We start from the raw sequence: 14070 nt of genomic DNA, 5'->3' as shown, positions 1-14070 counted from the left end.
ATATACACATAGATACGTTTTCCTTATTGGATTTAATTATCGTCGTATTTTTTTGGTAAACTCAACAAAAATATGTAGCGAATGATGACAATACCAAACTTGCAGCAATATATAAATTGATTACCCAAAAAGTGGGCAATGAAGGTATTAGTAGTATACTATTACAAGGGAATACACGTGGGGTGATCTATGCATTTCGACCTCCCAATATAAGATGCAATGCAACAATTTGTTTGCACAGAAAAGAACAGCCAGAAATAAAATTACACAACCCGCGCAAGTGCTTACTATTATTATTATTATTATTTGTTGTATTTAAGAAATGGATACATATGGTGTCACATTGCAGGTAAATAGAATCTTTTTTATGAGTCATAGGCACCACCTCACATTTCTCTCTTTCTTTCCTTTTAAACATATTATTATCGGCTCGCTGGCCTTCCTCCATCTTTGCCACCCATGTTCCCATTTCCTTCTCCTTCTTCACACCCTCATCTTCATCTCTAGTCTCTACTATCGCCATTCATAATTAGCCCCGCATAAGGCTTAATCTAGAACTACTCCTAATCCAGACCCTCCGCGTACCAGAATGAATTAAACCTTGGGGATTTTGTTTCTCATGATTCATGGTAATATGGAAACCTTTTTCCCGGTCGACTCCATGTTTCAAAACCATCAAGATCATGACCGCCTTCCTTCCAGCAATAATCCCTCTGCCCCTTGCACGGCACATCATGACTTCCCTGGTAGTATTTCATTAAAATTTTCTCTATCTTTCCTTTCTAATGAGTACTAGTGCTTTGTTTTAATTTATGATTACTATTTGGTGGTGGTGGTGGTGCAGGCATTTCTGGTGCCCTGATGAGGAGATCCATGTCGTTTTCTGGGGCTGACATGTCTGAAGAAGCGCTGCGTCTAGAAGATGACATGTCTGACGACGGCGCTGCGCCACTTGGGGAGAAGAAGAAGCGGCTCAACTTGGAGCAGGTGAAGGTGCTCGAGAAAAGTTTCGAGTTGGGTAGCAAGCTTGAGCCAGAGAGGAAAATGCAGCTAGCCAGGGCTCTGGGGTTGCAACCAAGGCAAGTCGCCATATGGTTCCAGAACAGGAGAGCTAGATGGAAGACTAAGCAAATGGAAAAAGACTATGAGGTTTTGAAGAGACAAGTCGAAATACTCAAGGCTGACAATGAACTCCTCAGGGCTCAGAACAAGCGATTTCACTCTGAGGTACGTTTTCCTACATTCTGATTGGCATTGCTGCTACTTAAAAATCAATTACAGACATACGTACGTATAATTCCAAGATTTTCTTTGATTTCTTGTTCGATCCTTTTTGTTCGTTCTCCATGTATGTAAATTCCGCAGCTAGTGGCTCTACAAAGCGTGGAATTAAGTGCTGCAGTAGAACCAATCAATTTGAATAATAGAGAAAATGAGGCTTCTTGGAGCAGTGGAAGCCGCGAAAACAGCATTGATGTCAACTTGGGTACCACATCAGTAGAAACTGGACTTATAATCCCAAACTCTCATCCGACCAGTAATCATATGCCATTTCCTTCAACAATGGAGCAACCTGCAGTTGGTCCAACTCATCATCTCCTCCAGGCCTCACTGGGACCAGATCTCCAAGGTCCTAGGATCGATCAGACCACCTCGGATGAAGCCTTATGCAACGCGTTCAACAATATTGAGGAACAGCCTAGTTTTTCTCCATGGTCGACATGGCCAAACCAGCAAAATTTTCGTTGATTCAATGGTAGTATTGTCCTTTCTTTTTTTTTTTACCAGAATTCCGGTATACCATGATCAGTAGCGACATACACCCAGCCCTGACCTTTAATTTGTGAAAAAATTACGTACTCGATATCTGTACCAGTTAGAAGTATTTTTACTACCAAATTCAATTTTCGATGATTACAGAAACTGCTAATTCATATTTGAAAACGTCAGTCATGTTCACCGATATTCTTTCTTGTACCAAAAGTCCAGAAGCCAGGAGCGAGCGCTCTCTCTGCAAACGCGAATCATATAGTTCGAATTCGAAACTCTCTTTCTAATTTTTTTTGCTAAAAAAAAAATTTTTTTTTTTTGATATCGTACGACATTTTGGAAGGCTGGGTCGATATGCAAAAAGATTTACTATATAATTACTAATGGGAATAACCATTAATAAATAGAAGATCCATGTTACAGGCAATAATCGCAAGTCGCAGGGGAAAGTGAGTAGGGTCTTCTTCTACTCTGGCATGGGCCATGATGCCTTCATAAACAAATGGATTCCATCTTGCACTGAATTTCCAATTTGTTTCCACCATCTCACGAACTCGTCGCTGTACTGTACTCGGCACAATCGCTCGAGGAACGAACGTTCTTGTGACGTGGACTATGTTGGAAAGGTTCATTGATGTGGAAATGACGCAATAAAATATTTTAAAGAATCAAGAACTAGAAAATAAAGACACAAATCGACTCAGAAATTCATATTCCCTCGAGGTGCAGAAGCAAGATGCCAAAGTGGTGGGAACTGGGAAGACGAGAACAAGAGAAGGGAGCTTTCCCGTGGGAATGGGAACAGCTCACTCTTTTCATCTTCTGTCTGAACTCTGAAGGGGACGTTTTGGAACTCTCCTGCTGACAAGTGAACTTCCTTTTTTTTTTTCTTTTTTTAAATAAACCACGGGTATCTTTTTTTTTTTTTTTTTTTCAGACACAAGGGGGTATTCGGCCATTCGGCCTGACTAATTCCCTGCAGCTCGAGAGGGAGGTCCTACCCCCTCGGATGCGGTAGCTCAGGCAAGACTCGAAACTTGGTAAGCGTGGCCTGAAGAGGCGCTTGCTACCAGAAGAGCTAATTCAGGGAGGGCACGGGTATCTCACTCTTATAAGTATGGGCTACCACTAATTCCTCTATTATTTTCTCACATTTTATCATCCTTCAATTGTTAGACAAACTCAAGATTCAAACCCTAAATTTGACGGTGACTGAGAATACTCTAAGATTAGAGTACTTTAATGGATTCAAACCTTAAATTTGATGATATTAAAGAGGACTCAAAGAGTCCCCGTCACCACTGAAAACTTTTGGTGTGAAATTGTATTGGTGCCATGTACACTTCAAATAATGCTTGCATGAGAAAGAAATTTTTGACGACATCTTTTTCAATTAATTGAAAGTCATGAAATCCATGGGAAATAAAATTTTATGTCGTTATTTGTCCTGGTTCCGGCTTGATATTGAGCCTTTGGCACCAATAGCAGAAAATCAATGCAGAGAATGTCAGGGAATATTGTTTTGTTTCCGCTCAACATGATCAATTTCATGGAATATAGTTTTCTTTCTTTTTTTTTTTTTTTGTTTGGAGTTGAGGGGGAGGAAGGGACTTCGCAATATGTACATTGGCTACAGGCTATGTATGAAAACACATATTAATAAATGAGAATACTTGTCATGCATATAGATGTGGGATTCGTGGGAGTGGAGTCAAGTCCAAAAAAATTAAACACAGAAGCATCATGAACATGAAAGTTTGTCTTCATGGGCCAAGTTAGATGTTGGGCCCTATATAGTTGGAATTCAGGTCCAGGCTCCGGAGGTTGCGGGCATTTATCCTCAGAAGTACAAGAAGTCTTCGACGCTTTGTTAATCGAGAAATGTCGGGGGGAAAAAAAATCCTATGGTTCCACCCAGAAAAGAAAAACAGTAAGTGTCTCTTTTTTTTACCTTTGCGAGAGAGACGATATTCTGGTTTCGAGTGTGAATTATCTGTCAACTTTTTCACACTCGTGACTAACGCCCAAATGTGTAACAATGAAACTTTGTAGCCCAAAAAAAGAATTTATGTTTTGTCACCAATTGTTGGAAGATGAAGTCGTTGTAATGAAAGCTAAAGAGCTGTATATATGATTATTTGTGTTTTTCCAGCAAACAAGCCACTGTCGAGTAGGGCCTAAAAACAAATCTGTCCGGTTGAATCGCCATTTGCTGTTATATGTGGTTCCCTTTCATCCATGTTGCTAGTTTGCGTTCTATTTTATGCAGGCATTACTCTTGTACCCGGAAAACGGGGGAAAAAAAAAAGATTATGATATGTTCTATACGGTGCAGGCTTTGCTGTTCTTTTTGTTCTGAAATAATTACTTGAATCTTTAATTTTTTTTTTTTTTGGATAACATTTGTATGATCTACCCTAACCTAGTCTAAAGGGAGGGGGAGTTGCTTTTAAAGATGGGAAAATATTACTTGAATCTTTAAATTTTTTTTTTTTTTTGTCGATAACATTTGTATAACCTACTTTAATCTAGTCTAAAGGAAGGGAGAGCTGACGAAAAAATCCCGTAAGAGGATGCTACAATTAAGTGACAAGATATGAGGCAAGGGTTGAATCCTTGACCACCCACCACCACCACCAATAAGGCAAGGGTCCAAGTATGGATTGCTATTGTTTTTTAAATGTAAAATAAATATATACTGTAATAATTTGATTTGAATAATACCGCTCGTCTAATTCTTGGGATAATATCAGAAACCTCCCCTGAGGTTTCTTGAAATATCACTAAGCTCCCCCCACATTTTGGAAATCTCTCTTACCACCCCTCAAGTGATTGTGGGGTCAGAAGTCACTAGTTGACTTCATCAGTTGCCAATAATACCCTTGTTTCTGCTGTTACCTTATTTAGCTGATAAAAAGGAAAAAAAAATTAAAGTAAAGAAATTAAAACAATTAAATATTTTACTCTTAAAGCTTTTTGTGGACATTTTACTATCAAACATTCAATTTATAATAAATATATAAATATTTTTAAGTAAAATTCAAAAAGTGTTATAGTAATTTCTTACGAAAAAAACTAGTAAGTTATCTATTTAACATAAATTAAATATTTAAAAAAAAAGAAATATCCCATAAAGTACCAACTCTTTATGACTTTTCTCTATTACATGAGCCAAGTATCAGGTTTGTATGGGCATTTTATTCTGAATCATTTAATTTATGTTAAATACATAAATATTTGCAAATAAAATTCAAAAGTCATTACACAAATATTTTTACAGAAATAGCAGTAACCTCCTTTAAATATAAATGAAGTATTTGAAAGTAAAAAAAATTGTTCATAACATACCAGTTCCTTACGAGTTTCTTCCATTATATGAATAAAGTACCAGCTATTTATGAGCACTTTACTTTAAATCATTTAATTTATATTAAATACATAAATGTTTATAAGTGAAATTCAAAAAGTGTTTCACTAATATTATTATGAAAGGGAAACTAGTAAGTTTTGTATTTAACATAAATTAAATATGTGAAAGTAAAAAAAGAAATTACCCACTTTTTATTAGTTCTTTACGGGTTTCTTCTATTATATGAATAAAGTACTAGCTATTTATAGGCATTTTACTCTGAATCATATAATTTATGTTAAATACATAAATGTTTGTAAGTAAAATTTAAAAAGTGATATACTAATATTTTTACGAAAGGAAAACTAGTAGGTTTTGTATTTAACATAAATTAAATACGTGAAAGTAAAAAAGAAAAAAGAAATTGCCCATAACATATCAGCTCTTTATGGGTTTCCTCTATTACACGAACAAAGTAATAGCTATTTATGAGCATTTTGCTCTGAATCATTTAATTTATATTTAATATACAAATGGTTGTAAGTAAAACTCAAAAAGTATTACACTCATATTTTTACGAAAGAGAAACTGGTAGGTTTTGTATTTAACATAAATTAATTATGTGAAAGTAATACTCGCAGGTAATTTAATTAGTTTAATTAGTTACTTAATTAAATGCATTCATTTCATAAACCCTAAAGGATGAGTTTAATTAGTTTAATTGTATGAGTGTCCTAATTAAAGGATGAACTAGCCATTTCTTTGCCCAGTTACCTCTCCATCTGCGCAGCTATTTCAAGCGGTAGTTTCACCTTTTAAAGGAGAAACTGGAAGCACTCAAAGTAGCCGTTGCATGTCCAACGGTCATGCAACAGTGCTCATGCCAGAAAAATACTCTCCAATTCACATTTTCCACCTACTGCAACTTTCTTATGTCATTGTATCGGTCAACCTAAGGGTATTAAGGGAACTAAAATACTCTCCCTCCTCCAAAATGCATTTTTTATTGTTACTTTTGCTTAGAGGGGCTGACATTGTTAAGAAAATGTCAATTCAAAGGGTGGTAAGAGAGATTTCAAAATGTGGGGGGAGCTTAGTGATATTTCAAGAAACCTCAGGGGAGGTTTCTGATATTATCCCCTAATTCTTTTACCAGCGATTTGCTGTAGCTTAATACGCATCTATAACTTAAATTAAAGGCCAATGGTGTAATATGTTAAACTACAGACAGGCTAATGCATCCAACAAACAGCACAAATGAATATGGCAATGAAGTTATTCTGTCGAGAAGCAACCATAAATCTATTCATCTGGGCCTAACATGTTGTCCATAATACTACGTATCAGATTATGTTAATGCATAATTTATTAAGAGACGATAATTGATTTGAATACTCTCTGTAACTGAGAGGGTCATCTCTGCGCCAAAAGTCTTCAACACTTGTGGGCATTGTGACAGGAATGATAAGATTGAGAAGTCCAAAATTTGTTAGTATACCTCAAAATACTTGCCAAAAACCATTTAAAGCAAAGCACAACTTGTCTGCAAAAAGGGATTGGATACGTAGAATAGAAGTGTGTTTCTTAAGTTTAAATGGGTTTTTATTTGCATAGCGCTGAGAGTGAACTACACTTGGTATACTGTACAAAATCCAAGTAAAAATAACATAAAAATTTGTTAGATAAATTAAAAGGTAACCAAAGGCATTAAGCAAGGTGATTTTGCTATGGTAGTTGGATAAGGTCTTGTTTAGATTGTCATTTTTCTCTAAAAATTTTTTACGTTTTTCATGATCATATTTTTAATTACCTTTTTACCTCATAAATATCAAGTTATTACAGTATATTTTCTCATAAAAACTCTAGAAAATAACAATCCAAACATATTAGTGGCTTAATTCATCAGCGATTTAAAGATTCATCTTATATTGCAACATGGTAGGCCGCATATAGTAATTATTGATTGATGCCCCACGGACTGTAAACTCTTAACTCTGGATTTACCTTAGTTACATGATGATATTAGCGTTATCTTTCTCAGAAGTAAATTATTGATGTAGTGCTAGGCAAGGGAAAAAAGGAGGAGGAGGAGAAGAAGAAATTGACCAAACGGATGTAGCTACTTTAAACAATTGAGAAGGGGAAATGCTAAACTCACATCGTGCACAAAATTGGGCACACGCAGTATAAAGTTACTAATGGGATGAAGGTGCAAATTTAGGACGAAAGTGCAAATTCAGAATATTCTCTTGCCTAGACCTGGAGTTTTAACTCATCTGGGTTTAGACTTTAGCCCGTTTGGTACATTAATAAGTCATTTAACTGAAGAACGGAACAATCAAACGGATGCCTTCACGTCCAACGACGAAGAAAACCCAGGTCAAAAACCACATAAACAACCAATCCGAAACACGTTTGTTGAAAAAAAAAAAAAAAAAAAAACCAATTCGAAACATAATACATTTAAAAAGAAAAGAAAAGAAAACTAGTCTCATCAAAATTCCTGTAATCTTTGTCCCTTTCTTTTATCCAATTCTCCTCCCTTCGCTTCACTACTTTTCACGCAAAACGCACGTTTCTCGCTCCTCTCTCTCTCTCTCTCAGACGCACACCACAGTCACACACACACACTCTCTCTCTCTCTCTCTCTCTCTCTCTGCTCCTCTTTGTTTTGTTCTTTAGCCTTGGCCTTGAAAGCAGCCCATGCCTTGGTCTTTTTGTTTGAAAACACTTATCTTTTCAAGCTGATATACATATATTTTGGGTTTGATTAACGGAGGAAGAGAGATATACAGTATATTAGCATAGTAGCAGTAGTATTAGATTATTAGGTTCACACTTCACGACATACATTTGTTTTGCTTTGCGCGCATCTTCAATGAGAGAATGTACGACAGTACACTGAGCAAGAATTAAGTCTGCATATTTTGATCCTCAAACATTGGGCTTTTCTGCATTCCCCTGGAGAATGTGGAGTCTGGAAATGGCCTTAGATTCTTTTTTGGGTTTATGGGATCATTATCTTTGCATGTGGGTTTTCATTTAGAAATTCATTCTCTTCTTGCTTTTCTTTGTATTCCTTTTATGGTACCAGTACTTTCCCGTAATGAGAGCGAACTTTTCTCTCCGGGTACAATCTAATTTTTGAAAGTTTTGTTTTTTTATTGATGGGCCTTGTTCAAAATTTGCTAACTTCCGACTCTTGAAATCCTATAAAGTAAGTGGCTTTAGTTTTGCTAATTTTTGAAAGTTTTTTTTTTTAATTGATGGGATTTGTTCAAAATTTGCTAACTTCGGACTCTTGAAATCCTATAAGGTAAGTGGCCTTAGTGCTGGTGCTTGACATTTTCACTTCCTTTTGGTGGTTCTTGATATTTATTGTATCCAGTGGGTTTGGTTGAATTTTGTCTTTTTCTATAATTAATGAGTTTGGAATCCTTCATTCACAAATCCTATAAAACAACACGAACTAGTTGGAAAGGAAAGCATCTTGACATTAAGAGGGGAGGAAAGAGGGGAGATTTGTCCTCGTACTCTACTGAAGGTTTAGTTTTACGATTATCAGTCAGGAATTCACACCGTGGATTCATTGGAACAATGGGGTTGGCTCCTGAAAGTATCAATGCTGGCTCTCGGGGATTGAGGAAATCAATCGGCAAGACGAGGAAAGATTATTGTGATGATGATGATGATGATGATGCCATGGAGACAAGAGGGTGTTGGATGAAGTTGAGGTTTTTGGGGAGCTGCATGTCCCCAAGCTCCAAGGTTGATAGCTCTGTCAGTGGTTCCAGCACTCAATTAGGTATACCACACTGCTGTACCAATTTCTTGTGTTTTATTATTATTACTGTTTGAGGAGTATAGTAGTGCGCCACCATCTTTGTCCGTGCATATATGTTATCTCCAATTCTGCTTGTGTCCCTTCTCTATTGCACATACAATTTTGTTTTCAGCGTTTGCATCTGTCGGATCATGTTCCAACACATTATCTTGTTGCATGTTCAATGTGACTTTTGTCCAAAATTACAAGCAAATTTTACCGCTCTGATTTTGTTGTTGAATTAGCATTTATCTCGGATGCCCCTTGCCCTAAACAAGCGTGATTAATTGCTGGTTGTGGAAAATCTATAGGATGATACTGATTAATTGCTGGTTGTGGAAAATCTATAGCATTTTCATTCTATGGAATTTACCTCTTCAGTTGATGATTTTACCTCCAAGCACATTACCTCTTCAATAGATGTAAGCTCCGAGAATCAAGTAAAATGCTGTTTGGTTTTAAATGCTTACACATAATTGAAAGAAATAAAATCTTTTGGATATTGAAGCCAAAATGAGTTGGATTTGCTTATGCACGTATGTCAAATTGGGGAATTTTCTTTAATGCCCTAGTTATAAATTCTGCAAATTTGTAGATTCACTATTAATGTAACACACCAGGATAGAATTATATGATGTTTTATTTAGGTTGAGTAGCCTTATTTCAATCACAATATCTCCCTACCCTGCTTTTCTGGGGGAATGTTGGTTTGGTATATTTGTGTCTCCAGAATGGAGCCTTAGCAGTTTTTAGTTTCATTCTTATTGATCATTGACAGAAAAGACGATTTTAGGGAAAAGCACTCAAATAAGGGCAAGAAAGTATTATTGAAATGGTATCACCCATGGCTTCAAGAACAAAATAAACAAACGAACAAAAATATTTGATTAGCAAATATTATTTTTGGTAACAAGCTTAGTTGCTATTTCGTGGTTTTGCTTTAACGGCTATCATCCAAAATACAGATTGCTGGTGTGAAACTTTTATACCGATTGCTTGTGCTTAAGTTCTTTTTATATGTTGTCCTTTTTTCTTCCCCTTGGCACACAAATTTTTCAAACATGCAGTTTTTACAGAAACTGTAGGAGTTGTTACTTAGAACCTTGTTGAAGCTTTTTGCCTTGGACAGCTACGCGTCCTGCTTTTGTCTGGTCTTAAAATTCTTTTGTAGTGTTCCGTTGACTTGTCATTTTAGACAAATATGCATGGGACACTTATCCTTGCATGCTTTTTTCTATTTACAGCAGAAGAAAGTAAATCATCTAATGACACTAGCAGAGACCAACCAGTTGCTCCCATTATATCATCTTCGAGCTCTACCATTGCAGAAAGTACTCCATCCACTCCTAACATACTTGAGGAACTGAAAATTGCTTCTCAGCTTCGGAAGTTTGCCTTTAATGAGCTGAAGTCTGCAACAAGAAGTTTTAGACCAGATAATCTCCTTGGTGAGGGTGGCTTTGGTTGTGTTTATAAAGGTTGGATCAATGAAAATGGTCCAACTCCTGTGAAACCTGGTTCAGGGCTCACTGTTGCAGTAAAAACCCTGAATCATGATGGACTCCAGGGTCACAAGGAGTGGTTGGTATGATACTAGATATTTGTTGATTTTCTCTGGGATTATTCTTCTACTAATTTTTCATCTCTTCACATTCCATCCATCCTCATTTGTCAGGCTGAAGTAAATTATCTAGGTGACCTCCTCCATCCTAATTTGGTTAAATTGATAGGATATTGCATAGAAGGTGATCAAAGGTTGCTTGTCTATGAGTTTATGCCTCGGGGAAGTTTGGAGAATCACTTGTTTAGAAGTACGTATGTTGTTATTTCTCTAAGTTACTCATATTCTCCGCAGATACATTTTTTGAGCTAGCTCTTTCTGTAAATGATATTTTCTTATCACTAAGTTGGTAAGTAAACCTATGGCATACGTCATTTTATCACATCGTAAACTGTGTGTTGATTCTTTAAACATTTTTGTCTCGTGTATAAAGATTGATCAATCAATAAATATGTAACGCTTTTGCTTCAGTCTGGAAAAAAATTGATTGAGACGGATTTATCAATGAGCTAATAATGCTTAAGTTTGCATGCTGATGCATGATCAGTATAAATGTTTTATATGAGCTTAAAGGCCATGTACCGACTGCTTTAGTATAACTAGCATATCCTCATGCATGCTGAATAGAAAATACATTACAGCCTAGAGAAGTGCTTGGTTTTGGATTGTGACACATGCTAAAATTTATGGAAACTTAAAAAAGAGGAAACCCTAACTTGGAATGTTCAGCTGCCACAAAAAGAAAAAGGCCGCCTCCTTGAGGAAGTAACAGTGGAAAATAATTCTGCCACCACCCACTTTTAAAGTTTATTTTCTGCTTATTTTGATCCTTTCTTCTCTGTTTTCTTCTTTCCATGACAGAATCATAGATTACGAATAGCTCTTGTTTGTATGTATGAAATTGTACTCAAAATTTTTTATCTCTAATCAGTATGTTGTTCTCTGTAATTCACCTTCTGCTCCATGTCCTGTAGGGTCTCTTCCTCTTCCTTGGTCTACCAGAATCAAAATTGCTCTAGATGCAGCGAAAGGACTTGCCTTTCTTCATGAAGAAGCTGAAAGGCCAGTTATATATCGAGATTTTAAAACATCTAATATTTTATTGGATGCGGTAAATGTCTTAAACTCTCAAGGGTAGGAATTGACTTTGTTGTTTTATTTCCATGTTTTTTCTAAGTGTTTGTTCGGAAATTTGTTCAAGGACTACAATGCTAAGCTTTCCGATTTTGGACTGGCCAAAGATGGCCCAGAGGGGGATAAGACTCATGTATCCACACGGGTCATGGGAACTTATGGTTATGCTGCACCTGAATATGTCATGACAGGTGAGCTTGAATAAGTTGCATCTGCAGCATTATTTTTCTTTCACTTTTTTCTCCCTGTTTTGTTAATATATCTTCACTCTCTCATTTTTATGTCTTAATCTAACTCAATATTGTTAAGCAAGATATGGTTATTTGTATAAATTGTGTCCTTCTGGTGTATATAGGCTGCCCTTGAAGCATGCTATTCAAGTTTGCTACAAGTCTGATGCTGGCCAATTTCTATCCTCCTGCATGGCAGTTCCATAACCATGAACTGCTTAATCATTTACTGTTACTTTAATTTTGAGAAGGCATTTTCCTGAAAGGATTGGCCGTGGATAAACAACCCATGCAATTATTCTTTTCTATTTTTTTTATTTTTTATTACTATATCAGATGGCTGAATCAAATCATTAAATAAGGTAATTAAAGGAAAGAATGCCTTCTTAGTAATAATGAAGTCCTATCAAAGATTGTTCTGATGTATCACGGAAGCCCTTTGTCGCATATGTTATGAATTTGTTGACCCCAGCACTTGAATATACGAGATATAAGGCTTGATAGGGTAGACATGTTCGTGTTTTTAAATTAACACTTAATGCTCAGGGATGATTAGGTTACTTTGAACTGATCTGTTAAAAGGAATGTTATTAACTTCTTTTTGTTAACAAAATATAAGCACGCATGGAAGTGTATGTATCTTAGGAAAGACATTCTCCTGTGTAATATTATTGCATTTTCTCTATCAAGAAAGCACGCCCTTCTATATAATGTAGTTTCAAATCCCGTTTGATATTTTCATCTGTTATTAGCGACTGAACCAGCAAAAGAGAAAATAATCAAAGTTAGCCGCTTCTGGAGGGTGGTTATTTTTCTTGTTTTTAGGTTCCTTGTGGCTCTTGTGCGTGGATTCTGCTCATTGACGTCCATGCTTCTGTTGTTTATCTGCCTTAAACTTACTCCTTTAATGCACAGTTGATACCTATTATAGCTAAATCAAAGCTCATTTGCTATTTAAATCTGAATTACTTTACAAAATCTCAAGATATGCAAGCAATCTTAGGGTATTCTTATCTTCATTAACCCTAGCCTTTTGTATAGATTTCAACTAATAATCTAATGTTAATATTCTGTCATATATGTTAAGACTGTTCTTTCTTTGTGCCAGGACATCTCACATCAAAAAGTGATGTCTACAGCTTTGGAGTGGTTTTACTTGAAATGCTTACTGGACGAAGATCTATGGATAAAACCAGACCAAATGGAGAACATAATTTGGTCGAATGGGCGAGGCCTTATCTGAGGGAAAGGCGTAGGTTCTATAGGCTGATAGATCCCCGTCTTGAAGGGCAGTTCTCAATCAGAGGTGCGCAGAAGGCAGTTCAGTTGGCTGCTCATTGCCTCACCCGTGATGCTAAAGCCCGACCTTTGATGAGTGAAGTAGTTGAAGTCTTAAAGCCTCTGCCTGACCTGAAGGATATGGCCTGTTCCTCGTCCTACTTTCAGGCCCTTCAAGCTGAGCGAGCAAGTATTACTCAAGCTATTAAAAACGGTGGTAGAGTTCAGGCAGCATTACCAGAAAAGAATGGGCAACAAAACCCGACCCTCTCCACACCAAATCGTCCACAGGCTTCTCCCTGTCACGAGAACAATCTGCATAGATCGCCAAAACCAAAGGTTTAGAATACTAGAACCTTGAGTTAATGTTCGTGGCCCCCCTTCTCTGTTACTTTGATACATCTCTTGTCCGTTGAGGTGGAATTTGTAAAGTTGAAATTTTTGGTGAACCTGAAAGTTGCAAATGAGTCTCTCTCTTTTGCCCTCAGCTGAAGGGGTTTCTAGATTACTTTTCTTTTGTTGGAATATGAAATCGGGGTCAGATACTGATGAGAGAATCAAGAATTGTGTATGGTTCGATCGAGCACAGCACATGTTGATGACTCTGAAGCAATTTTGTAGTCACCTTCCCGTTCAAGACAAGATTGTTATTTGTTAAGTTCTGGTTTAATAATTTGGTTGTCATTTCCTTTTCTTTTTTCCCCCTTTCCTCTTGCTTCTAGGAATCCGCATGCTAATTAGATAGGCTTACAGGAGGTTGTGGAGGCTTTTAACTTCCAGGTTTCTAAGATCATAATATTTTCCATTTTGCAGGGCCGATTCTTTTTCTTTTTTAGACGTCCATGTGAATGATTGATGGCTGAGTAGCTTAAAAGTAGAGATGTCAAAATGGACGATTTATAATTGGGTCAATACATTTATAACT

The 14070-nt window shown here is 36.6% G+C and overlaps 2 protein-coding genes across 3 annotated transcripts; both read left to right on the top strand.

Annotated features, from left to right (window-relative positions):
• Nucleotides 1-381: 381 nt before the first annotated feature.
• LOC140010935 (homeobox-leucine zipper protein ATHB-20-like) lies at nt 382-1944 on the top strand. The gene is made up of 3 exons (XM_072058596.1): nt 382-746; nt 845-1227; nt 1366-1944. The coding sequence occupies exons 1-3, from the start codon at nt 620-622 to the stop codon at nt 1747-1749; spliced, it is 894 nt and encodes a 297-aa protein (XP_071914697.1). The 5' UTR covers nt 382-619; the 3' UTR covers nt 1750-1944.
• Nucleotides 1945-7636: 5692 nt separating this feature from the next.
• Nucleotides 7637-13803, top strand: LOC113699241 (serine/threonine-protein kinase PBL34-like). Of its 2 annotated transcripts, none has more exons than XM_027219454.2 (6): nt 7637-8924; nt 10190-10527; nt 10618-10753; nt 11478-11614; nt 11705-11828; nt 12976-13803. In XM_027219454.2, the coding sequence occupies exons 1-6, from the start codon at nt 8543-8545 to the stop codon at nt 13488-13490; spliced, it is 1632 nt and encodes a 543-aa protein (XP_027075255.1). In that variant the 5' UTR covers nt 7637-8542; the 3' UTR covers nt 13491-13803. The 2 variants fall into 2 exon arrangements, with proteins under 2 accessions (XP_027075255.1, XP_027075254.1); XM_027219453.2 differs by having other exon boundaries at nt 7640-8924; nt 10187-10527.
• Nucleotides 13804-14070: the final 267 nt, after the last annotated feature.

This window comes from Coffea arabica, chromosome 7e (assembly GCF_036785885.1).
Source record: "Coffea arabica cultivar ET-39 chromosome 7e, Coffea Arabica ET-39 HiFi, whole genome shotgun sequence".
Classification (NCBI taxonomy): domain Eukaryota; kingdom Viridiplantae; phylum Streptophyta; class Magnoliopsida; order Gentianales; family Rubiaceae; genus Coffea; species Coffea arabica.
Note: the sequence above shows the minus strand (reverse complement) of the source record. Positions and strands in the feature narration are given on the sequence as shown.